Below are 25,847 nucleotides of genomic sequence, written 5' to 3' on the forward strand. Positions count from 1 at the left end.
TGTTGTTCTCCTGCTAAGCCGTGAAAGGTTCCCTCGGACTTCCCGGCTAAAGGCAGTGAGCGTGTGTTTCTGTATGTCGGTAAAAAAAAAATCTTCCCGAAAACACCGTAATCATCTCGCCGAGTGCTGGCAGAGGTGTTCTTTCAGCTAGATTCATGCCCGAGTCCTCCTTTCCTGAGTATTACCCGAGATTGGTTTTAACCTAAACAGAAACTTTTTGTTGCTTCCAGGCGACTAGAAAGTGAAACCAACTAAAAGCAAAAATGAAAGTTTTCAGCTGATTTTTATTGTGCGGAGGAAAGAAAATAAGCAGTAGCAACATGGGAAAATACGTTGGGTAGGAGCAGATCGGGCTTTACGAGTGGCATCTCAAGACGTTTTACTAATTTGTTTAACCTTGTCAAAGGCAATTTATTAGCTACCTTGGATGTCAAGTGTTATTCCAGAACACCTCGCGTCATGAAGTAATTTCTGTGAAATGTTCTTTGTTTTTAGAATTTAAGTCTGCATTTGATCCAATACATATCTGGTTATAAATGTCTTAAATTATTATGAAGACTTAAAATATCTTTATTTTTTGCTGCTAACTACTTGGTACCTTCTGTCATAGAAGCTCTAGGTCCCAGTCCTGCTAAGCTTTGAGCTTAAAAGAAGCTATTTTGTTGTTATGGCAGTGGGTAACTTTCTGCTTTAGGCAGCATAGAAATTTAACTGTAGCTGTGATGTGAATCTGCATCCATAGATGTGTTTATATTCTGTGTTGCAAAATAGTACGAATCACAGCAACTCAGCAGTCCTTAAAATTCAGAAAGTACAATCAGTTAAATTTTTTCTCCCACCTTTTTTTTTTTTCTTTTTTTTTAAGGAAATGGTCTCAAATAGTTATGAAACTTAATCACATGATGAATGGAGAATTAGCGAGCTTTCAGGTAGGGAGAAGGCTGTGCACATATGTGAAAGTTGGAAATAGCTGAGTATCTGTAGTATTCAATGTGGCAAATTGGGTAGAGTTCTTAATAGCTGGTGTTCCTACTAAGTATGGGGGAGCAGGAAGGGTGCTGATCAAGTTTGGAAACACTGCATCTAGTTCCAGATTCACTGTGTATACAGAGTGTATGCAAGTCATCTTGATGCATATGGATTGAATCTGGGACTTGTTTTGGCAAACTATACCAGAATGGTTTTTCTGGTGACTTTGGGGGGGGAAACTGATATGCTGAATCAGTTACATCAGGGCATCAGACACTGATGTTTGGCAGATGAAGCCTTAGTTATGAGAGATGCAGATCCTTGTGCTCAGTAAGGCCAGGACTTGGTGATCAGTTGTTTAGGTCACTTGGTCAGGATTAGAGCAATCTGCTTTGAGCAGAGTCACAGGCTGACTACTGTAGATGATAATATTAAAACAGAATTAGATGAGTGTCTTAGTTTTTTCAGAGCAGATGGAGGTCTTCTGAGGCTTTTTGCTGTATGACAAGCTCTAGGTGTATGAGTTATGTGAGGCTGAGGTCATTACAACGCAAGTTATCCGATTTCAATCCGTTAGTGGCATTTCTACCTTTTTGAAGTTGGAGTTTCTACTAGTTTGTGAACTTAAAACTCAAAAGCTTTTGATTTTTATAGGCAATAATGTAATGCAATTGCAGAAACTTGAATTACGATTCAGACTAATAACTCATTTGCTTTGGGCTGTGAGTCCTGTGGATCTTAGGATGCTTTTGTTATTCTTTGCCTTGCGGCCATTTAATTTTACTTGAATTTGGACCTACATCAGCTAACTCAGTGTTATGCTGATGATCATTTTGGCTCAGGATATCTCAAAGAGATCGTTTGTAATTGTTATTGCAACTTTAACTACTTAACTGAACGTGCTTCTGCAGTGTTCTGTCTTAGGGCATACTGGGAAGCAAAACCATTAAAGCCTGAGTTCAGGAGAGGTACAATTTTTCATCTTTGCCAAGACTTTCTCTTAAATGGTTTTAACTTCTAAATGCTTTTAGGCAACACACTAGTTTACCTTGCTGGCAGGTCACTTCTGAAATAGTGGATGCTATTGTAAATGTGTTGGTCGCCAGAAATACTGAATGCTTGGAAGGTGTTAAATGCTGGTGTTCTGATTGTCCATTGATACCTCTACCAAAGTGGCAAATCCTATAACCTAGTCCAGTCCCCCTTTTTGGGTGGATGGCGGAACTGGCAAAGATATGGTCTTGTTCATTCCCAGACAGACAGATACTAGAGAAGACAGGTTTTGTGAGGCTGCAGGCCCACTTCCCAGACAGCGTTGTTGTCTGCAACCGTTGATGTTTGTTGTGGGTGCCTCCTGGAACCGGAGGAATTCTTATCTTCCTCCAACATCCAGTAGCTCTGTACCTTTTTTTGACCTCCAGCTTCTAATTGTTACGGGATTTCTAGTTCAGTCTGCTAAAATGTCTACAGGTAACATGTTGTGTTTCATTGGTGTGTTTCTGTGATCTAAAATATGAATTGGATTCTCTCCATTATATCTGTCAATAACACTTCTATATTTTATCATCCATTTCTTTAAGACTGTTGGCTTGGGGAAATTCCCAGGCAATTTGTAGCAAAATTCAACTTGGCTGCAGTTTATAGTGCACAAGTTGAATTGTGAGCCATTGCTTTTCCTGTAGGACCAGATCTAGTAAAAATAGATTTGACTTGGACTGTCAACTCTTTAGCTTAACTAAAAGATACTGTCTATATCTCAGGAAAGCGATAATAGTTCGGAATGAGTACATTGCTGCTTTTTCTGTTCAGCAAACACAAACAATGTTTATTTTGCTCGTGGGGCCAATGTTTCCTCAGCTACAGAAATGACCATTTTTTTCGCTCGTTCTTTGCCATATACAGTAAACTTTGAGCTTCCTTAATGCTGATGTTCACTTGATGCCAGTAGAAAAACACCATTAGCCTTTTTCTTAAACTTGTCTACCTATAAAGTTTAGAGGTTTTGTTTATGTCCGGTAATATTTTGGATTGTCGTCCCAGGGTCTGTATTTTGTAGGGCTGATTGGGTAGAAGGATGTTTAGAAAGTGTCTGTAACACTTAATACTATTACATGTTTCTTATAGGTTGTCATCTTTAGTTGTTCCAATTAATTTACATTTAGTTTCAGATGGAACAAATATTTTTGAAGTTGTTGTTGTTCCATCCGCCCCCCAGAGATCTGGTCCTGTTCCAGCTGCTCACATGCTCTTGAGCCTGTAACCAGTGAAAATCTTCAGACTTTTTTGCTAAGCTGTCATGGATGACTGTAACAAAATGGAAATGGAATTTGCTATGACCTTTTGTCAATAATTAAATAGAATTTTTAGCTGTTGTTTTCATGCTGGACTCCCCTGTATAATGAGAAGTCTTTTTATACTCTACCTGCTAGGTCATGCACCCTTTCTTGGTTGTATTAATAATCTGGTTTGGTTAGAATACATGCTGTGGAAACTGTTGGTCTTCATTTTGATGGCACAGCTGTGTAGAGGACTGTGTTACTACTCCTCTTGGATGTATTGGTTTAGAATGCTTTTCTGTTTACAGTTGTAGCACCTAAGGAATGGAATATCGTTGCATTTTCCAAACCCTTTGTTAAAGCTTTAACACCACGTTCATTGGCAGTGTCTTTGCAGCACCTCTCAAACTGAGTTAGACTGGACGTACTTTGCCTTCTTTATGTTCATGGCTCCAAATAAACTTTCCCCATTTATATCTAGGCAAGCACATTTGTTGGCCTTGGTCTCACCAGACCTACATCTGTATCTACCAGTTTGCTTAATTGAATTTATATTTTTGTCTCGCTGTAAGTTTTTGCTTTTTCAGGATGCATGGACCCTCTTCTGGTCATACTGTTCCGCAATCAAAACATCACCTAGGTTAACATTAGTACCCTTTCGTTCAGTTAAGTATCTTGGGTGCCAAATACCATGCCGACAGCAGTTTGCAGAAGTTAAATAGGAGTGCTGAATGTGCCTATAGTGAACGTTCCCCCCCCAGCTTCGCTTCCAGAATTGTTCTGAAACATTTACGACAGATTAAAAGATAGGCTGCACAACCTCTTCATTTATAGGCAATGGAAAATGTTGTACCTTATTACATATGTAATTACTTTGGGCATAAAGAGTTGTCAAAAATGAAAACATCTACAAGTTTTCAATCCCAGTTTAACCAGTAGACCTCGTTTTTATGATCCGTTAGTAAGAGAGAAGCACAGTGCTTTCTAAGGTGTGATAAATGTCTTCTGCTTTCCAGAAGCACTAAAACAAGTCCGTCTGCTTCCTGGCAACATACAGGCTTCTATAATACAGTGTCAAAAAAAACTGTTTCACAACTATGAAAATTTACAAAATTGAACCAATGCACTCCATGATTTGAAAAAAAACTACTTCTCAAAGTCTGGGAAATTGTCCGCAGGGAAAGTGACAAGGTCCAAAAGTATTTATACTGTGACAGGTGTGGATAGTAACTTGATTCAGTAACTGGGAGTGAAAAGGAATATGTGGCACACAAATGTTAACATTACCTTCTGCGTGACAGTTCTTTTTGAATTTACTTCATGTTTTTTGTACATCGGTTACATTTAAATCTGTGAAGCTCAGTTCTTCATGTCTTTTGATCTTGAATGACTTCAGGTGAGAATGAACTTAACAAACCTAGAACTTTACTGTTACCTGCAGTATAAAGTAAAAAACCTCTGCAGTTCACAAGTGTAAATACTTCCTTGTAAATGCTATTGAGTTTCCCCAATGTACAAATCCAATGTCTGTGGTAAACAAGTTCTGCTTACACAAGATCCTACAAGCATGGGCTACTGCCAAGCTGCTGTCTCATTTCCCCTCGCTAACGTAGTATACTCAATACTGTATCTTACTCCTTTGATTACAAAAGAAATCCTTCTCTAACTTCAGTTTTCAAACTGCAGGGTTTTGTTGTTCAGAGTTCGTTCTTTTAACTGGAAGAACCGTATCTGCTAGATGACTTGACAGAAGGAAACTGAGACATAAGTGAAAATATCAAGTGGATTAGTTTTACTTTGGGGCAGAGGAACGCATTTTAGATGGTGGTAGCAAATCAGGTAGTAATGGTCTGCAAAAAGTGTGCATGTAGCTCAGAACTAATCTGTAAGCAAAAATTGAATGGATGAGAAGGTCCAACTTTGGGGACTTGCAATGTCTTGGCAATGAGAGAGAACCATGACTGTAACTATTCACTATTTCAAATTATCTGTTGATAGGCTGTTAGGGGACTTTCTACAGTAAGAGTAAATATCATAAGCCACAAGAGTTGCCATGCCTCTGCAAATCCTATAGAATCTATTAAAAATGTAAATGGGGAAGACCATACTTTAAGAGAACTTCTACTTTACCCATTTAGCCTAGTGAGAAGGTAGGTTGAAGATGTTGAAACAAGGTACTAAGAAATGAGGACTAAAAGAAACCGCAGAAGCGAGTAGTGACTGTTGATGATAATCAGTCTTAGATGCAGCTGAAATGTAATTTGTTTTAATTTCTTCAGGCTTGCTAATAACTTGACTGCCCACATATAATGATGTTAGTATATATGCACATTCCACTCGATGGCATTTCAATGGTGAGGATAAATTACCATAATTCAGGTAATATATCTTAAAAGTACTCCAGTATGTTTAATTATGTACATCATGGCAACACAGCTCCAAGCAGATTAGTTTCTGATTTTGTGGCTTTATTTTTAATGAATTGACAACTATTCAGTGTTGCAAATTCATGTATAAAATAGGAAGCTGAGAGCACCTTTGTCCTCTTGACTTGATTGGGCAATCAAACTAGTTGGTCCCATGGTGTTTTGACTGACTTAAACTTTTCTTGGAGGATGGGGTGGAACTTGGGAGAAGGGAGTGCTGGTATAATCCGAGAAACCTGCTCTCGTTTTGCTGGTCTTCCCCTTCGGTAGTTGCAGAGACTCCTCCATTGGAGAAATCTTGCATGAGTAGCATATTCAGTTTTCAAGAGTTGCATTCAGCTTGAGATGCTGTTTGACTACCCTGCTTTAATTTTTTTTTTTATATGGCATGCAAGTAACTGCTTCAGTACCATTGTGACTAAGTTTAATATTAGGGAAGTGAAGCACCTGCCAGGGTGACTGCCTCTTGACCTTTTTTACTATCGTCGTCTGCAGCTTCATGAATGCTATGCATTGACACTGGAAGAAGCAGTTCCCCTCTGCTTATTCCTATGCTTGGCATTCATTTTTTAATTGCTTAAGTGAAATGGATCAGGCAACTGTTTTATGTTAAAACTAACCAATTTTTGTAAGATTAATGTTAAACTACATCTGTCCTACGGTTTAATTTGCTGTGTTGTTGACCAGTTGCGGTTGTGCAAGTGGGAGCTGCTAGTACGATTTAGCAGAACTGACTTATAGCAGTTTAAAGTCTTAATACAAGAACATCTTTCGAATGTGTTTGTTAGGCCTCAAAACACCTTCTCTTTTGGTGGATTTTTACTTTTGGGAAGTTGCTCCCGTATGCCTCTCTTGACTTGTCATGTTCTGTGCTATTATACTGTTTCTTATGCAAGCAGAGGCCTACAGGTTTTCCAAAAAGGATCAGTGGAGAGAAATTTTAAAATCTGTTAGACTTGTAGCCTTATTGATCCTGTGTCATCATGCATTTGGATAGCATAGTTTTCATTTTTTGGAATGAGCAGTAAAAAGCTGTTTCATAAGAGTTTTTTAAAAGCTGCTCCTTCTGCTTGAATCATGCACTCTTTGTAGCTCCAACACTGGCAGCTGTCTCTGCAATAAATTTACCTCACTGACCAGTTGCATCACATTAATAAAAATATATCCATGTTTTTAGGTTGCCTTAAAGGAATCATATGAAAAATTATTTTGAAAATTTGTCCTCGCTACTCATAGCTACTGAAAAGGGGGAGTCAATAACAAATGAGGAAGTAGCTTGATTCTTGGCATTGAATTTGCTTGTTTTCTCAAAAAATAAGCATGTTCTTAAACAGAAATGCAGGCAAGAGTAATGGTTAACTGGGAGAGGCCAAGTTGTTTTTCAACCCATGTGATTTTCAGAAAATAAACTGAAGGAAATCCAGTCCTGGCAGAAGCTTAGAAGAACCTAATTTAGCTGGTATAAAAGTAAAACTCGGAGGGTTTAAGGAAGTTCTTGAGAGTAACAAGAGTGTGAAACAGAACAGCCCCATAGTTTAGATCAACATAGCATGAACAAAGTAGAATTGCATTGGAGATCTCTATAAGTGGTGCAAAAAATACACTATGCAGTTCACTCCTCATTTCTTTTTGAGGATGCTTCCCAAGAGTACCTAAAAGGAAGTTGTTCCTGTGAGATGGAGGCAGCCATGGTATAGCTCCCAAACAGTGTGTGGCAGTAAATCAGATTGATGTACCTGCTAAAGACAGGTGCAATAAGTTTACACCCAGGTGCTGACAGTTTACTCATTGATTTTAAAATGCACACTATCAAATTAGTTCTGAGTAAAATGAACAGATTAATCCTGATGTGTGATATGGTTGCACTTAACTGCTTCCTAAAAGTTACAGAACCAGTTTAGGCTCCTTTTCTTTGAAGGTGTAAGAGGGAGGGGCAAATAGTTGGACAGTACTGAATTATTCTTAAGCAACAACTTCAAGTTATATGCACTTCATCCAGATAAGGACTGCGGATATTTTTTTAATAATCTAGTAATAATAACAACATTTAAAACCAGAATGTGTTCTCCATTGCACTGGTCGTGTTACGTACAGTCAAGCGTTTAACAGTCATGCTGGACAAGATGAGGTAAGTGTCCATGAACATATTGTGCCTTTCTGGATGACTAGTTTATCAGCGTCTAGTTCTTCTCTATGTAGTCTTCACCTTCAAAAGCTTGGTTTTCTACATCGGCTGCCAGTAAGAGCTTAGCCTCTTCGGCTCACATTCAAAAACCACTGGCTTATAAATACAAATGCATTAAACTTGAACAGCTGGAGTGTTTCCAATTATCTACTATGCATTCTTGTATAGGTTCTAGTACCTATGACATGAATGCATGAACTGCATTTGAAACTGTTCCTAAATCATTGCTGTTCACATCCTGGAGTATGAAGGTAACCTAAAGTAAGTATTCATTTACTGTAATACACTTAACTCCACCAATGCTAAGGTTTGCCATTGTGTGGTTTGGCCATTCTTGCTTTGAGAAGAACACACAGTAACTATTGGGAGTGAGTTAGATCCAGTAACCATTTTGGCTGTTTGAGTGCCACTTGCATTTGCTCATCAATCAGTATTTTCTTCATAAAAGTCTTGCATTCATTTTACAACTTACAGTGTTTGCCTTCCAGTGGTGACATAGTATGAACAGAGAGATATATTGCATTTCTCAGACTTCTCTGAGAATTGTGTGTAGTGACTGTCTGTGACACCACTTGAGAGCTACAGCTGAAGTATTTCCCTATGTATGGCGGAGGTTATAGATTCTTTTTTCCTAGAGGGAGTTCCAGTGCTGATTAAAACGTTTTGCATATCTTCATTTTTAACTATTTTGATTTACGGTTTCTAGTGAATGTCAGACTTTGACTTTGTTGATTTACTTTACGAAACTAGACTTTTTTTGTAATTTTCCTGTATTGCCTATCTGCAACTTTAGTATTATGAACAGGACTGAAGGGAATAGCCATTTTGGTTTCACTTTACTTAAAAGGAGATTGTCAAATTAGTGAAGTAGAAATGTTCCACAGAATACCTTTCTTCTAATAAAATCAACACTTCTCTGTTTTGTTGGAAAATGTTTTATCAAGTTTTCCAGGAAACGCTTTTCTGAAACAGGAAAAATACTTTGAGGAACAAAGCACATCTTTTAAATAAGCTGCATGTTAATTGAAATAATTATTTCAGAACCAAAAAAGAAAAGCTGGTATACCCTAATTGCCACAGCCGAAACTGTGTGACTAGAAAATATGGTAAATATATGGAGAAAAAAATAAAATAATTCTACTCAATTCTGATTCTTAAAAACAAACACAAAACTCTTCAGTATGCTTCCTAACTTTAATAGCTCAGCTACAACCTTATGGATCTATGGGTAATTATATTCTAATACATTTCTACACCAGCTGCATCACTGTATCTGAGCTTTTTCCAGTAGTGCATTAAGTGACATGACTAACATCTATTGCATATGCTTTGTTCTTTCCTCTTCACCCTAGGGATGCATTGATGTATTTTGTTTTTAAAATTTTCCCTATTTTAGCATATTTGTACATCTTGGGCACCTGTATTTGTCTGCTCTTATCTGATGACTTCTGAACTGGATGGCTGATTTGACACATTGGAAGGAATCATGATAGTAATTTTTACAAGTCTCAAATTGGCAGGCAGGAGAGACCTTTTGAGGACTGTAGGAAATAATAAAGAATAAACTTCTCTCACAGTAGGCACTAAAGAATGGACATGGTGAGTACTTATAAATGCCTCAATCGCAGGAAAAGTTTAAATAGTAGCTTGTATCTTCTTGAAGAGTCACTCAGATGTGAGGCTCTAATTAAATAAAATAGGGCTCTATTACTTCAGCTGTTTGAAAGATGCTTATTTTTAAAGTGCACCTGCTGCCTTCATGTTGGAGAAGGCAAAATCAAAGCATTTCATGCATTAGGATTGGGCGATGGTTTTTATGGTCTTTCTGGTTCTGTAAGTTCACTCCTTGGTCTTTGGCAAAGCCTAGAAAGTGTTGTATCCTGTTCAGAGAAGCTTTTCCTTCTTAATGGAAGTTGTCCGGACCTGAGGGTGAGCCTTGGCTGTGGTTTCTGGGGGAGTGTAGCTGCAGGAGGACCCAGGTGAAGGAGGAATGCACACCTGCTCTGCTGTACCGAGCCCACTGGGAAAACACACCTTATGGCAACCTCAAATTGGCAGCTGTAATGTTATACAGGCTGAAGCATGTATCAAACTGCACTACTGAGAAAGAAATTGTGGAGTGGCCCTGTTTTTGTCACTTCTCATTTAATAGCAATGTGTGATTTGGAAACATTTAGTACTGATTTCACTGAGCCTGTTCCTTACGCTGTACCTTTCTGTGTTAGGCACTTTTGCCTTGTCCCTGCTTAAACTTCTGTCCTTGTGTTGTATAGGATCAAGACCCTTGTGTGTAGTCCTCTGTAATAATGAATGTATCTGTTGGTCACCAGATTTGACTGAATTAGGATGTGAAAGAGTGTTAAGTTACTGCAAGTATTGTTATAATAAGTAGGTAGGTAGAGAAGAAGCACTCTGTAAATCACAAAAACTGAGGAAAAAGCAGTGATGCAAATTTCTCTATCAGTAAGCACCAGAGAAACCACTGTGGAGGGTGGCCTTGTAAGTGCTCCAGTTGTAGAAAAAACAATTAATTGTACTTCGTATCAAACTCAATAACCAGAAGTAGTGAATCTGTAGGAAAGGAGTCGTCCTTAGTTGTGGGGGTTTTTTTGTACACAGCAATGTTACTGGCTGTGATTAAGTTTATAGTAGTAGTGCCTACCACCCATCCAAAATGGAAAACATGTTTGTGCTGTGTGCTTAATACAAAAGTATAACTTTTTAATTTGTGGTTATCTTCTAATGCAGCTTACCTCCTTTTCTTAGGAGAAAGGCCAGAGTATAAAGTAATTCTGTTACAGACAGTGCTATGGGTATGTCTTCCAAAGTTTGAACCTTAAGTCTGCAAATTTGAGTTTTGATTAGCGCTGTCACTGTTACTTTGAAATTCTGGACTGAGAATCTGAAAATTAATGATAGCTTTTAAGAGCTCGGGAGACAAAGTACAGTCACCTCTCTAGGTTCTGATCTACTGAAAACCATTTAACTTTGGCATTACATGTCGTATTTTGATTGACTAATACTCTGGAATTCATAGAATAATTCAGCTCAGAAGGGGCCTTTGGAGATTGCCCTCTTCAGCCCCTCGTCAGGACCTTGCGTGGTCAGGTTTTGACAGTGGTCTGCAAATTTTTTTGATCATGAGCCCCATCAGTAAAAGTTCTTCGAGCGTGCACCTCCAATTTACATATTTTTATTTTTAAATTCTGTGCATGTACTAATGTATTGATATATGTTATGCACACTATAAAGCATGCAAAAAAAAAAACCGGAAAGGATGAGATAAAGATGAAAAACACTATTTAAAAATATTTTTATATTTTAAAAATACTTTCTTCACACACTCCAAGGGGATTGTCTTGTGCATCCCCTGGGGTGTGCGCACCCCACCCTGGAGACCATTGATCTACAGGGTTGAGATTTTGCAGCCTCTCTGGGCAATCGATGCCAGTGCTGCACCACTCTCATTGTGAAGATGTCTCTTCGGTGCAATGTCTTTTCTCCTGTGCCTCCAAGAAGAGTTTGATTTAAGGCTCTTGATAAGCATCCTTCAGGTAGTGGGATCCAGCCAGTAGGTGACCCCCTGGCTGCTTTAGTGCTCTTAGCTTCTCCTTGTCTTTCATGGGCTTAAGCCCAGTAACAGCCTTTGTGGCATCCCTCTTATACTGGGGAGGAGGAGGTGGCTGGGAAGAGCAAAACTGGATGTGGTATTTGAGATGTCACCTTATAAATGCTGAGTAGTGGGGAATAATGACCTCCCTCAGCCCATCAGCTGTGCTTCTCTGCTAATACAGCCCAGTATGCTGTTAGCCTTCCTTGCTATGAGGATGTGTGCTGCTGACTCATGTTGTTTTACCTTGGTGATCCAGCCGATTTAATGCTGATGTGTTTTCAGAGACTATCGTTAAGATCAGCTGCTAGTCTCTTGGAGATGGAAAAGCTGATCCTTTGCATGTGCAGAGAAAATGCACTGCCTAATGATCTCAGCCTTATAACGTTCCTTAACCCTTAATGAACAAGTGACTGAGTAAAAAGCAGAGTTGTATATGTCTTTAGAACATGAGAGTAATGCCACAGAAACATTAAAAGGACCAAATCTGAAGGCATTTAAGGATTGAGTTAAATTGTCATTACAGTTCAGAGTGGCAAACTTGCTTACTGAACTATTGAGTGGAACTCAGTCTTTGAGTCTTAATGTCATTTAGCCTTTTGCCTTGTTAGTGTAATGCATTCCTTAACAGTTCCTCGGGCATAAGCCCTGGAGTCCAGTAAATTTAGATGCCTTCACTTTGCTTCAGCTTTGATAGCCTTCAGAAAAATCTTTCAAAGTCTTTTCAAATTCATATGATAAGGAAAATGAATAGCAGTTCAGTTAGGGGTAATGGGGAATAGGTAGCTTGCTACCTAAGTCTTGTACAAAGCATTAACCTACCCAATGTGGTTGAAGTCTCAGGAGACCTTGTACTTCTCTTGTATCCTAGGACAGACTCAGTGCAGATTCTGAAAGAACAGTGTCAGCTGAGTTAGCAAACTTGAATTACACTTTGAAAGTCTACTACTAGTTCAGTATATTCAATAGCAAGACAAGAAATGAGATAGCTGTTCATGCTGCAGTTGTTGCTGTGCATGAGTCAGTACAGATTTCTAAATAACCATGCCTTTAATGTGCCACCAGTAGAAAATTACTTCTCAGCTGCTTCTGTGCTTAGCAACACTGTATTACCTATCCATCTAGTGTGTTATCTTCCTTGTCTGGTCCCTTTTAATGTGTCCGCAAGAATGGTGCAGTGAGTTGGTCTTAAATAAATATTTAGATGTATCCCATGTGTTACTTTACCCCTTCTGAAGGCTGCTGCATGCATCCATTAATTTTCAGTGGTGCAGGAAATCTGGCAATAGGCTAGTGAATTGTTCTTAGTGGCTCCGCAGGCTGAGCCTTACCTGTTGTCCAAATGCAAGTTGCTTTTCTTGTGTCTTTTTCAAGACATCACTAAATCCTGAGTATATTGGGAATCTAGATGGAGTTGGAAGTTGGTTACATCATCCAGAGCAGGTGTACGTGGAGTGAGGCTGAAATTATGGTACGCACATACTTTGCTTTCAGTATTTCCCATATGGAACAATATTTTCAAGAAATTGTAGTCACTTGTACTACTCTCTTGAACAGGTATCAAAAATTTTAAGCCCACAAATTGGAGACAGCTTGTTATGTTATTCCAGTAGAGATTGTAGTTATCTGCAGCCAGAGGCAGGGAAAATATCCTCCTTGTTGCTAAGTGAAGTACACCTGTTGATATAACTGATACAGCCTTTTGGGGAGCTTGTGTTTGGCTGTCCATTTTTATTATTCTATCCTTTTCAGAATCAACCCTTCACAGGATTGAGTTCACTCTTTTTTGGTTTAGAAAGAATAGCTTTACCGTTATGTATTAAAACCTTTTGTTATGCCTAGCTTTTTAAGCTATTCATGCCATTTTAGTGGAGTAAAATGACTCGATCTCTTATCTCTGTCATGGTTTGTCATTTCCAGACTTCCTTCTGACTTCCTTTTTTTCTTTTTTTATTTATTTTTTTTTTTTCCTCCTGAGAGCTGAGTTAAAAACATGTTCTGTAATGAGAAGCCAAGAACTGATACCTTCCCTTCCTAGTGGAAACTCACATGCTCAACAACTCTGTATTTACTGTTAATATTCAAGGACTGTCTGTCCAGTTGTAATCCATGTAATATCTGTTCTGTGTTTTTGTTGAAGAGAAATGTTGTGTAATGCCAAATAAGGTTTAAGATTGTTTTTCCAGTTCTCTTATTGGTACCTTTATCAGCAATATCCATCACCAGAAGATTCTCGTCAAGTTAATTGGATAAGCTTTTTTTCCATTGATCATACTTGTCTTTTAATTCTTTACAAATAACATCCAGTGTTGACTATTCACTTTTATTTGGTCTCAGATCGCTGTTTGCTAATAGGCCTAGATTGTCCCATTTGCCCTTTTACAATTGAGTATTTAGTGCAAGACTTCTAGTCTTCTTCCAGACCTCTGAGACTTTCCCATGACTTAAGTTATTTGCAAGTCTTTTTTGAATATCTAGGTAGATCTCTTCTTCTAGAAGTCTTGAATGCAAGCTGTCTGGGTTTGCTGATGTAAAAGCTCTGTCTGTGCCCATTTGATATCTTTGTATCAAATGTGATATAATGGCATTTATTTCCAAGATGCTTATTGAGCATTTCTGCTTATTTTGATGCCAACCTTTTCTCTATTTTATCTGACTTCTTCTGCCACACAGTACTTCTCCCTTTTCAAATTCCTATCTGTCTTTACTTGTCCTCATAGCTAAAAAGAAAAGGCACTTGCAACTGGTGGACATCCCACATCTTATGTCTGACCAGGTTACACGCACTGACTTGTACAGATTGCTTCCTCTTGACTGCTGATAGGTAAAAGGCTTTTAATGATACGTGTAGCATAGACCCACATTGGAGTGAAGTTTAAACCTTTAGTCTTCAAGACTAGTTCAGTGGCATTGGAGAGAAATCTAATATTGTATTGTCCAGAAAGCATTGATTTATTTTTTTCCCTAGATTGATTACACAGTCTGACAGGTAGCACTTTTATTATTGTTGTAGAGAGTGTCAGGAATAACACTATACCTAGTACCTCCTGTCAGGGTTTATTGATGAGCAGTGTGCTTTGGCCCCAGAATAAATCAAACAGTTGGATCCAGATGTGGAATTTAGCTGTGTCCCACTTAAGGCACTGAAGGCTGTGTGCAAAAGGTGGACTACCCACTTAAGCACTCAGGTGCCTGTGGGAAGCTAACTTTTGTACAAATCGAATCATTAAACACCTGTGTGAGAGAATGAATGAATGAACCTGAGACTAAGGTTAGGTATGTCCAGAGCTGCTCCTGTCTTGGAAGGGCTGAACATGTTGTCATGACAGTCATATTTGAGTCAGTTTGGGTTATGCTTAATTCTCACTGGTGTCCAGTTTGATAGACATGTTTTGATTTATGCCTAATAAATGGTGATAGCACTGAGTGCATCATAACTTATGAATTCAGTCAAAAGTCATTGTGTGTGATAAAGGAGATTAGTGCTTTTTTTTATATAAGAAACTAGTCATTAGCATGGTGGCTTCCGTTAGCATGGAATAACAAGCTGGATTCAACTTAAACCTGAGGAAATTCAAGCCAGCTTACTCGGGGGAGTCTGTTTTGTTATAGGTTGAAGTACTGGAATTACCTTTTTGTCTGTGACCCTTTAGATAGGACCAGAAAATATTTGGAGCTGTAAGATCAAGAGATGTCACAAGAACAAGCCTGGTTGTAGCTACTGAGGGAGGAGGGATGCCTTGATTCTAACCTCTGCTTCCAGGCTGTGCATTCATTTTACATTAAACGGTCATTGGATAATATCTTGGGAAGGTTATCATCAAACTTGCTAGCTTGAAAGATGATCCAAGTAACTTTCATCAGCCCTCTGCCACCTGCAGAAGTGGTGGGGACTGACTGTAGCCTGGAGGATTTTTTGATGAGTGGGAAAGCTTTTAAAGTAAGGTAGGATTATAAAACTCTGTCCTCACTGCTTGAGAGACTAATTAGTCTGGCTGAGCAGGTATAAATGATGGCATAAGTGGTATTGAATTCTTAGGTAATCACAGTTAGGTTTCAAAGTCTTTTAACCTAGAGGGATTTTTATTCCCCCAACTTTAATTTTGCAGAGTATACCAGGAAAGTAAATGAAACCTCTAAACTAATTTCAGAATGCTTTTTTTTCCAAGTTCATAGTTTTATAGTAGGACAACCTTCAGTATGGGAGTAGCTAAATCATACTGTATATGTACAGCTGTATGAGAGGCTTATAGTGCTTTGTTAATGCATTCTCTAGAAAATGTGAAGTCTTTGTTCTGCATGAGTCTTCTTGTACTGACAGTGCTGTACTACAGATTTCAACCCACAGCAGATGTACAACATCTGCCTTAGAGGGGCAAACAAGTAAAAGCAGTCAGCTGGGTGGGATGGAGATTGTTTTAGAGAACAATAGCTCTTTAAGTTAACCAAATACGATCTCCAGAATTTGGTACCAAAGTCAGTATCATTAAACTGACTTTATCACTCCTTGAATTGTATTGGGTATCTCTCCATTTAAAGTAATTTACATGCTATAACCAGTAGGCATCTCTGTTTATAAGCAGGCAGTATATCTGTGTTAGAAGTTTAGTAGTGTTTGTAGAGAGTTTCATTAGCCAGATGATAACAAGGCAAAACTTTAAAAACCTGTAATGTTACTGACTGTTGGGCTGTGTAACTTTAAAACTGTACCTACTTATTTTCACCAGGCTACTGTAAGTACTGGCTAAGAGAGGCAGTTCTCCTTCAGAAATACTATACAAGCTTATTCTCAGCTTAATCTTTGTCTGTTTGATGTTAAGCACTGTTTTCAGATACAAAATGTGATTAACTTGTGGGAATTGTGAACGTACCACTCGCCTCTAGTGAATTCTTTCCATCTGTCTTTCTGTTTTGTTAAGAAATATCAATTTCTCAATTCTTGTTGATCTAATTCTTTTTTTATTTCAAAAGCTAAGTATACTGAGTTTAGCTGGGATAGAGTTAAGACCAATACACTAAACCAGTATAACTTAATGTTTTGTTTTGTTTTTTAACAAAATGAAATACAAAATAATTTCAAAAGCAGCTTGTTAGACTTGCAATTCGTATTTCTAGCATGGAAAAATGGTAATCTTCAGCTTTTCTGCTCTTAATTCTTCCATCCAGTCTTTGTATAGCACTTACATGCAAAACACCATAAAACACATTACTTATGACTTGTTAATGTAATTGAAAGGAACGCTCAGCTGAATCCTGCTTTCTGTTATGCTGTTACTTGACACTCATCAGGGTTGAAGTGGATCATTGCTTTCATGGACCTCTTGCCTGTGTGGCTTTTTTCTTGTCATCAGATTTCATGTAACTTTACAGTGTGTGCTAGCGAGGGCTTTTTTGTAGCATGGTTATGAGGATTATAATTTTGTGTGCAGGCATTACCTCTTCTTCCCCCCCAACCCCCCCAAGTTTTAGCTGCTGGTAAAGCCATTAAAGAGCCACTGGTTATCAAAATGACACAGCTTTACTTCTGGATGTCATACATTTAAAAGTAAAAAAAATGTCAGGTTGTGCAGAAGTTTGTTTTATTTTTATTCATTTGTGTCTCACTTGGACATTTCTCTAGTAACTAGTTGTTCCTAAAATAAGTGTCTTGTTCATTATAATAGTAGAAAAAAGTGGGTTGGTGATTAAAAAAAGAAAAAAGAAACAGTGTCCCTGTTTGTAGATCTCAGGTTTTTACCAGTTTCATAAGAACAAGAACACTATATATGTAAGTTCTAAGGCAACTGCTTCCCCCCCGTACGCATTTTGTCAGCAGTGCCAGTCAAACCTAGACAAAATCTTGGGTTATAATTGAAGTTAAAAGATTCAGGTTTGTTAGCTCCAAGGTTGTGATGTATCTTCTCCTAAGGTTCAGCCGCTAGAGGGGGTCTAAACCACCCTCTGTATAAATAAGGCTTATACTAGCTGGCAAAAAGCATCTTCAAGTTTACATGACTGCTGGAATGTTGTGGAAACATACTTTCCAGAGGTGTCTAATTTAATAACTTTTTTTAAGTGAGGCTGTTTTTTAAGGGCAATTATTTAGAAATATTTATATAGTTTAACCATTTGAGTAATTTTTCTTTGCAGGTGATCTTGTGAATTAGTGTACCATCAATGATGGCAGAACATCCACCGTTACTGGATACCACTTCGATTATAAGTAGTGAAATCCCTCTTCTAACTTCCCCTATTGTTAGTGGGGATGGAGCACAACAGGTAAGGAAACTTCAGTATCTTTTTTTTTTTCTTCCAACAGCATCATTGACATATTGACACTGTAAAAGATAGTAATCCTTCATTTGGAATATTTTTGTGCAGCTTTGGTCATGCATATGTTTTAGAGATTGAGGTGAAGGTAGAACTAACTGGTGCAGAGAAGAGATTTGTAAGAAGTATGAAACAGAAAACCAGTCTCGTGAAAGAACATCTTCATAGAAGGATGGGACCAAACAGCTGCCAAATTGTCTAGCCATGCTCGAGTCTTAATTTGGAAGCTATATATTTACATTACCACGTGACCTTGTTAAGGTTAATAAACCTTCCCCTGTGGTAGAGCTTACTGGCTCAAGCACAACACTTGCTAACAACTCTATGGCTTCTAGACTGACACTTGCTTTCAACTGGGTATCCTGAATGGTGAGATTTGCTTTTGTATGTTAGTGTCTGCCTGGACACTTCTTCAATTTTCTTTTCTATCACCTTGGCTGGTTTAAAAAAAACCTTATGATTGTGGCTTCAGAACACTTGAGAAAGGTCAGCTCCAGTGAGGAAAAAGTGTTGGCAAAAACATACATTCTCCATATCTTTAACCTAGGATGAATATTTTAACCCCTAGATAAGCACAGTTCTCGACCACCTTCCAATGGGAGAAAAGGTGTGAAAAATGGTTTGAGGTATCTGAATACGTTGAGAGATATCTGCCTGTGATAGCAAGAGACTGAACTTGATGGTCTAGGGAAGTCCCTTAGAGTCTGCTGTTCCCATGTTTGATCTTTATGCAGAAGAAAATAATTATTTATCATAAAGAGGAATTAATTTGTAGGGTAAAAACACAGACAAGAGCTCCAATATGAGACTGGAGAATGGATTGCAACAGTTCATGTGATAAGGTTTGGGCTGCAGTGAGATGTTCACAATATAGGGGAAGCTTAAATACAGAGAAAGAGCTGATAAATCTTTTTTAATAAATATGTGGACAGAACATTCCGGAAAAAGGGAAAAAACACTATCCAAACATGCTTTCTCTTCCAATTCTTCTTTCAAACACTGATGTTTAGAAGTAGTAATCAATCTGTAACATGCAAGAGGAGAACTGTTACTGTTTCCTTACATGTTCTGCCTTGAAATTCTAAAGCCTTACAAACAAAAAAGAATAAAGCATGCCTACGCAAAGTTAAACATACCACCAGCATTTCTTTTCTTTACCTAATTGTGAATATCCTTTCTTTTTACTATTGTTGTGTAAAAATTCTTATAGGTGTATCACAGAACCCTTGAGGTTGCAAGGGACCTCTGGAGATAATGCAGTCCAGATTTCCCCCACTCAAAGCAAGGTCAACTAGAGCAGGTCACCCAGGACCATGTCCTGTTGGCTTTTGTGCATCTCCCAGGATAAGGGACTCCGCAGCCTCTCTGGCAGTCTGTTCCCCAATATTCAACCCACCCTTACAGTGAGATAATATCTTATATTTTAGCGGGACTCCTGTATTTCAGTTTGTGCCCATGGCCGTTTGTCCTTTCACTGGGTACCGCTGAGAAGAGTCTGGCTCGGTTTTGTTTATTCCCCCCCACCTTCAGATATTCAGGCACACTGGTAAAAAGATCTCCCCTGGTACATCTATTCTCCAGGCTGAACAGTCCCAGCTCTCAGCCTTCTCTCACAAGTCAGATGCTCCAGTCCCTTCCTAATCTTTGTGGCCCTTTGCTGGACTCTTTCCAGTATGTCCATGTTCTTCTTGTACTGGGGAGCCCAGGACTGGACCCTGAACTCCAGATGTCTCACCAGTGCTGGGTAGGTGGAAGGATCACCTCCCTTGACCTGCTGGCAATGCTCTTCCTAGTGCAAGCCAGGGTGCTGTCGGCCTTTTTTGACTTGAGGGTGCCTTGCTGACTTGCATTCAGCTTGTCCACCATTCATTTTCTGAAAGGCTACTTTCCAGCCAGTCGGGCCCCAGTGTGTACTGGTGCATGGGATTATTGTTCTTCAGGTACAGGACTTCACATTTCCCTGTGTTGAACTTCATGAGGTTCCTGCTGGCCCATTTCTTCTGTTTGTCAAAGTCCCTCTGGATGGCAGTGTAGCCGTCTAGTGCATCAACCACTCGTCCCAGCTTTGTATCACTTGCAAACTTGTTGATGGTGCACTCTGTCCCATCAGGTCTCTAAAGAAGATAGTAACCATTATCTGTCCCAGTATCAACCGCTGAGGTAGATGACTGGTGAATGGCCTCCTGCTGGACTTTACACTGCTGATCACAACCCTTTGAGACTGGCAGTTCAGCCAGTTTTCAGTCCACCTCAGTGCCTATATTGTCTGTACTTCATCATTTTCTGTGTGAGGATGTTATGCAAGACAGTGTCAAAAGCCTTGCTAAAGTCATGATAAACAGTATCTACTGCTATCCCCTCATTCATCAAGCTAGTAATTTCATTGTAGAAGGCCATCCAGGTTTGTCAGGCGTGGTTTCCCCTTTGTGAATCCATACTGACTACTCCCAGTCACCTTTTTATCTTCAATGTGTTTGGAAGTGGCTTCTAGAAAGATTTGCTCACTCATCTTCCCAGAGCTGAAGGTGATGTTGACCGACGTGTAGCTCCCTGGATCTTCCTCCTTGCCCTTTTTTGAAGATTGCAGTGACATTTGCTTTCTTCCAGTCCTTGGGAACCTCCCCTAATCACTGTGACCTTTCAAAGATAGTTGAGCCTGAGTTACTTGTTCTGCCTTCCCCAAAAATAAGACTATCAAGCTGTGCTGTCAAGCTTACTCTGTAATGTTGCAAAATTTTGAGTCAGATATGATCTTAAATGTTCTTTTGGAGATACTTTTTCATTAAAATGTTGTCCCTTTTTCTCCTGCCAAGCAAGATTAAAACTGGAAAACAAGCAAAGAATTTCTTCAAAGAAATGAATTGGGGGGGGGGAGAGGGGGCTCTTTTAATCTTAAGGGAAAAACATCATACTTGCTGTTTATTTAAAAAACAAAAACCAAACAGCTCATTAAGAATACTGTCTAAAGTGGAACTGGTAGTGGTAGTGTTTGTTTATTTTTTTTTTAAAAAAAGAGAATATTCAGAAAGCATTGGGCAGATTCTTGGTCATCAATAAAGTCAGTTTCTTTGTTAATTTCTTGATAGCTAGCACTTACACCACAATGTTGTCTAGTGTTCTGTGTTCCACAATGTCTAGTGAAAGTTGTGACTTTCGTTTTCTGTCCTTTGCATGTGATACATGACTCATGAAGAATCTGCAAATGCATTTGTTCAGTGGCAGGAAACTTCACTGGAAGCCCTTTTTGCATCTGGTCATTTAAAAGCCATCGCTAAATAGAAAATACTTTGTATATCTGAAATATGGGAAATCCAGAATTGCAGGTATTGCTTACTCTGTCTAGGTTGCCCAATTAAGACTTAGGCCACAGAAAGGTCAGGCAGGCTATTATTTATTTATAAGGGTCTTAAAATTGTTATGTTTGTTTTATATGGTACACATATGGCACACTTCAAGTGAAGTGTGGTGTATTCAAGTACAAAACATTGTAATTCGGAGCCTTTTTTCTTATTTTTTTTGAAAAATATTTTAACCTGAATATTAGTTCATTGTATTCCTTTTTTTTTTTTTTCCTTGTAACTTTGAAGCTACAAGAAGTGTGGAGACTTTTGCCTTGATTTTTCTGCTCGTTTTTCTGAAAGTCTCCTATTTGCTTAGCTACAGTACACACATTCTGTAGGGGTTACCTCCTTAAAATATGAAAACTACTTCTTCAGTTTCATAATAGCATTGTGGTGTTGGATTGCATAATCTATAACATAATCTGTAGTGTTTACAGAACTTGTGTTCCCACAATCAAAATTCAGAGCTGTTCTGTCTGTGTAAATAAATGTATATGTTCTTCTGTTTTCATAGTGTAGGTTGGACTGTAGCTGTCCTAATTGATTTTAGTCAGTCCTGACTGAAAAGGTATTGAAAACCTAGTAGAAAATTCTTTATTTAAATATTTTGTTTATATGTCAGTATTTCCTATGTTAGACTAGTTAACTGTATCCTAAACTTGCACGTTTTTGTTCAGCTGTAAAACGTGAGGATTTTTTTTAATCAGTTCCCCCCTCCTTGCATCTCACCAGGATTAACTGTTATAATTATTGTGACTTATGTTGTATATACTGCATAACTGAGTTACCAAATGAATATAGACCATTTGGTACTTTCCTGGAACAGTTCCTATCTTCCAAGATAATCTGTTTCAAATACTTGAAGTTCTGCTAGCAGTTTAAATGTGAAATAGCAGTGCAAATATTTGAACATGTTAAGATGAAAGGTCGTATGCTTCAAATAGTGGAAGTGCCTGGTCAGGTTAAAGCTGTAGCTTTCCACCATGTTTTAAAACAAAACAATCCACAAAGTTAGAGGAATGTGCGTGTTCAGGCAGAAAACATGGGGAGCTTAAACTGTGTGGATGTTGCTACTCAGTGCTGCTGTGGGAGACTGCCTCATTCCCACAGAACAAGGGACTACTGTTAGTTTCATAGGACAAAACTGGTGCAAAGGAAAAGCAAAGGCCAAGCCCGTTAGCTCTTCCCTCTCTATTAAGCGCAGAAGTACTGCTTTTGCACCATCTCATCACCGTGTTCAACCTGAGTAGGTAATGTACTTCTTACATCTTGGTGGTGAGTAAGGCTGTGGTTGAAGTATGGAGAAGATCCATGGGAGTTGACAGAAACCAAGTGACACTGAGAAAAAATGGTATGAGGACAGAAGCGCTTGAGGGTTCTTCATGTAAGGGTAACTACTGCAGTGGGGCTTTACTGATTATTGCTGAGGCTGTACAGGAAGGATGTGCTTGATTATGTGAGTCCCAATTTGGTGGGAGGAGGTAAATTTCATGATTGAGAGGAAAATGAGGAGGCAAGAGTTCAAACTACTTTCTTTAACACACTTTGTTTTCCTGATATTAAACTGATGTTAAATTGTTTTGGAAAGTTTCTACAGCACCCAGTGCTATTTCAAGACAAATCAGTAAATTGCTGACACAAATTTGCAGAAGCCCTGGAGTTCTGGACTGTCTCCACACCTTCACACTAAAGCTAACAGTTGAAAAGTGAGACATCCCTATATAACTTTGGTGTAATTTTTTACCAAAAAGGTAGATAGCCCTCTCAAAGTAGCCCAAGCAATACCTGTTAACGGTTTCTTTTTCTTTGGGGAATGGGACACATAGTGTTTGACCTTCAGTCAGCTTTATTTCTCAGCAAGTTATAGTGATAAAGTAATACTTCTAGCTTGGGAAGCTGGTTGCTTATCCTCCAAACTTTATTCAGAAGTTTAGATGCTTAGTGAGTTTTCAAAGAATCCCACTCTGTGTGTGTGTGTGTATATATATATATACATATACACTGTGTGTAAGTTTAAGTGCAAATTCTCTGAACTGAAATGGATCTTTAGCATCAAATCTACAAGTTAGTATTTCCAAAACGAATTTCTTCCTTAAATATTTAAACCTCTGATCTTAAAGTTGTTATTATTAAACTGTTATCATAGGAGGAAGTCTTCAGTCAGCAGAGTAATAGATGGCTATAAAAACAAATAAAATAATTCTGAGAATCCCCTTTTTTGGCTTTCAGGTTGTTTACATATGTGAAGTTGCAGCAGAAATATAATGGTGAAGATGTAAACTAGATTACTAAATGCTTTTCCTCAGTTTTAGTTCTGATGCTTCTGTTTCTGAAGAGCATATGGTACATTATCAAGTTCCAGCTTGCTTTGGTTTTGCCTTGCTGCTGAAAATCAAGCCTAGAATTGCATATGTTTCATGATCTTTGCCTCTATAAGAAAAAAAATACCCATGTTAAAAGTTGTTCAACAGCATACACTGTTATAACTGTTCTCACTGCTTTCCATACTGTGCTGTTTTCCTTTCTTTTATGTGTTTTGATTTCATAGAGTACAGAATACATGCGTGGCTGCTTCCATCTTCTTTTTGGTTGGGTTTTTTGGTTTTGTTTGGTTTATTTTTTTGTACTTCCCCTTTGGCTCTATTGAATTAGCAGATACATCTAATTTTTCCTTTCGGAGATTCATTAAAGTTTTAGTTGACAATTATTATTCCATCCTTCAGTGACTTCGTAGCATTGAAGCGCACCAGAACTGTGTTCACTGGAACCATTGGAACTCTTCTGCATGTAATGCTACAGCGCCAGCTTACAGAAGCTGATTATCAAGATGTATTTTTTCCAGGATTGATTAGTACTTTGTATTTTCCAGTGATGGTTGCTACACATAATTAAACTTATATGGGAAATTCCAAAAAAATCTTATCCATAAAAGTTTTTAACTGGTTGATGGCTATGATTTTTAAAAAAATACCACCACAAAAAAAAAACCAAAAACCAAGGATTTGAGTTTTGATGCCTCAAGGTTATTGGATCCTTTCTCTATCGTGAGTTAACCATATTTTTTGTTCAGCAAGAGTGAAGTTTTATCTTAGTTAAGTGTAGATTTTTTTTTTTGGCCTTAGAAATAAGAATTTTCTCCTATGTATTTAAACTGTATCCTTGATTGCAGATGTATTGAAAACTTGCCTTAAATTTCCTAGAAGAAGCCATCGTCCTCAGCAGAAAGTGAGGATTCAGAATTCTTTGGTGTATAGTTAACTATGAATACTATACTGCTTTTGGTTAGCAGAAAGCAACATCAGATTTGTTGCATGATTTATACTAACATCCAACTATTTATTTTAATATTTGCTGTCTGAAAATAAATGTAGAAACAAGAGTGAAGGCTGTGTAGTTCATAGCCTTTCCTACTTGTACCCAGTATGAAAATTCATGGAATGAAGTACCCTCATAAAACTTCTCTGAGTAATCCTCCTTTCTCTCTAAAATGTCTGTTTTCATTTGCATGGTATGAATCCTAGATTAATTTTGGTCTCTGATACAGTAGATTTTTCCCAAGATACTTGAGGCAAGATTTCCCCTGTTGAATGAATCTCTTAGAAACTGACGTTTGGGAGAATTGGATGACATGTGAAAATCAGATTTAAAGTCAGTTAGTCACTGTGGGTTGCTAATACAGTCAATGGGGAGAAATAAGCACATCCAGAAGATGATCTCTCATGTTTTAGGAAGGTGACTAAGGATCTGTACTTTTTTTTTGTTGGGTTTTTTTTTTTCTTTTTCAATGAGGTAAGAAGGTGCAAGTTGCCTGGAGCTATAAGCATTGAGGTAGTTCTTCTCTGCAGTCTGTTGCAAGCGGGCCCAGTTCCTGAATCTGTGTGCTTCTCTATCAGTAGGGTTTGGAAGGGTACAGTTATGTCCAAGCAGTGTCCTGGACTCGGGCATGTTCCTTGGTCCCCTTATCTCCCCTTCTCTGTGCCATGGGACACTTAATGCCGAGTAAGCCAGGACCTGAATGCCAGAGTCCAAGACCTACGAAGTCACCCTTATTGCTTACATACGTTTCCTCAGAAGGCAGCCTTTGTAATCTCTCTGTAAGTTGTGACAAAAACATAACAGCTTTGCAAAGTCATATTTTTAACTACAGAAACTCCACTCTTAAAATATGTGAGAATTACACACTTTGCGAACAAGTAATCTGAAATGCATCCCCTGCTAGCTGAAGCCTGTTTTTTTTCCCTGGGAAGCATTTCTTTACCAAGAGGGTGGCCAAACACTGGAACAGGCTTACTGGAGAGGTGGTTGATGCCCCAAGCCTGTCAGTGTTTAACAGATGTTTGGACAATGCCCTTAACATGCTTTAAGTTTTGGTCAGCCCTCAATTGCTCAGGCAGTTGGACTAGATCATCATTAGGTCCCTTCCAACTGAAATAGTCTGTTCTATTCCCTGGTGATTGAGAGGTTTCTCTATTTATAACTGGGCAAAGTCCACCTAACCCTCTGCGTGTTACAGAATTATAAACTTTATAGAGCAGCCAGAATTACATTCTCCAAGAAGAGATAGACCCAGGTTTACACACCATAGTAAAAATGGCCCTTGGCTCTAATTTTTCTCTCTTTCTTTTTGAAGTAGAGGAGAACATACATGGGAAAGGATTGGGGTTGTAGAGACTTTTCCCACAAAGCCCTTGGTCTGGTACTGACTGAGCCTCTCCAACCTGATCAAGCTAA

At 38.5% G+C, this 25,847-nt stretch overlaps 1 protein-coding gene across 5 annotated transcripts in view; it reads left to right on the forward strand.

The window, feature by feature from the left end:
* The window catches only part of FNDC3A (fibronectin type III domain containing 3A), a 126,393-nt gene that overhangs the window by 787 nt on the left and 99,759 nt on the right, over positions 1–25,847 (forward strand). For 3 of the 5 annotated variants that reach the window (XM_052786140.1, XM_052786139.1, XM_052786142.1), the window contains one exon: positions 17,596–17,724. In XM_052786140.1, coding sequence (XP_052642100.1) covers positions 17,623–17,724 — 102 coding nt within the window. In that variant the 5' untranslated portion in view covers positions 17,596–17,622. Of the gene's footprint in view, positions 1–9,433; positions 9,456–17,595; positions 17,725–25,847 lie in introns of those variants that run through there. The other 2 variants (XM_052786141.1, XM_052786145.1) reach the window with 2 other exon arrangements.

Source organism: Harpia harpyja, chromosome 4 (assembly GCF_026419915.1).
Source record: "Harpia harpyja isolate bHarHar1 chromosome 4, bHarHar1 primary haplotype, whole genome shotgun sequence".
NCBI lineage: Eukaryota > Metazoa > Chordata > Aves > Accipitriformes > Accipitridae > Harpia > Harpia harpyja.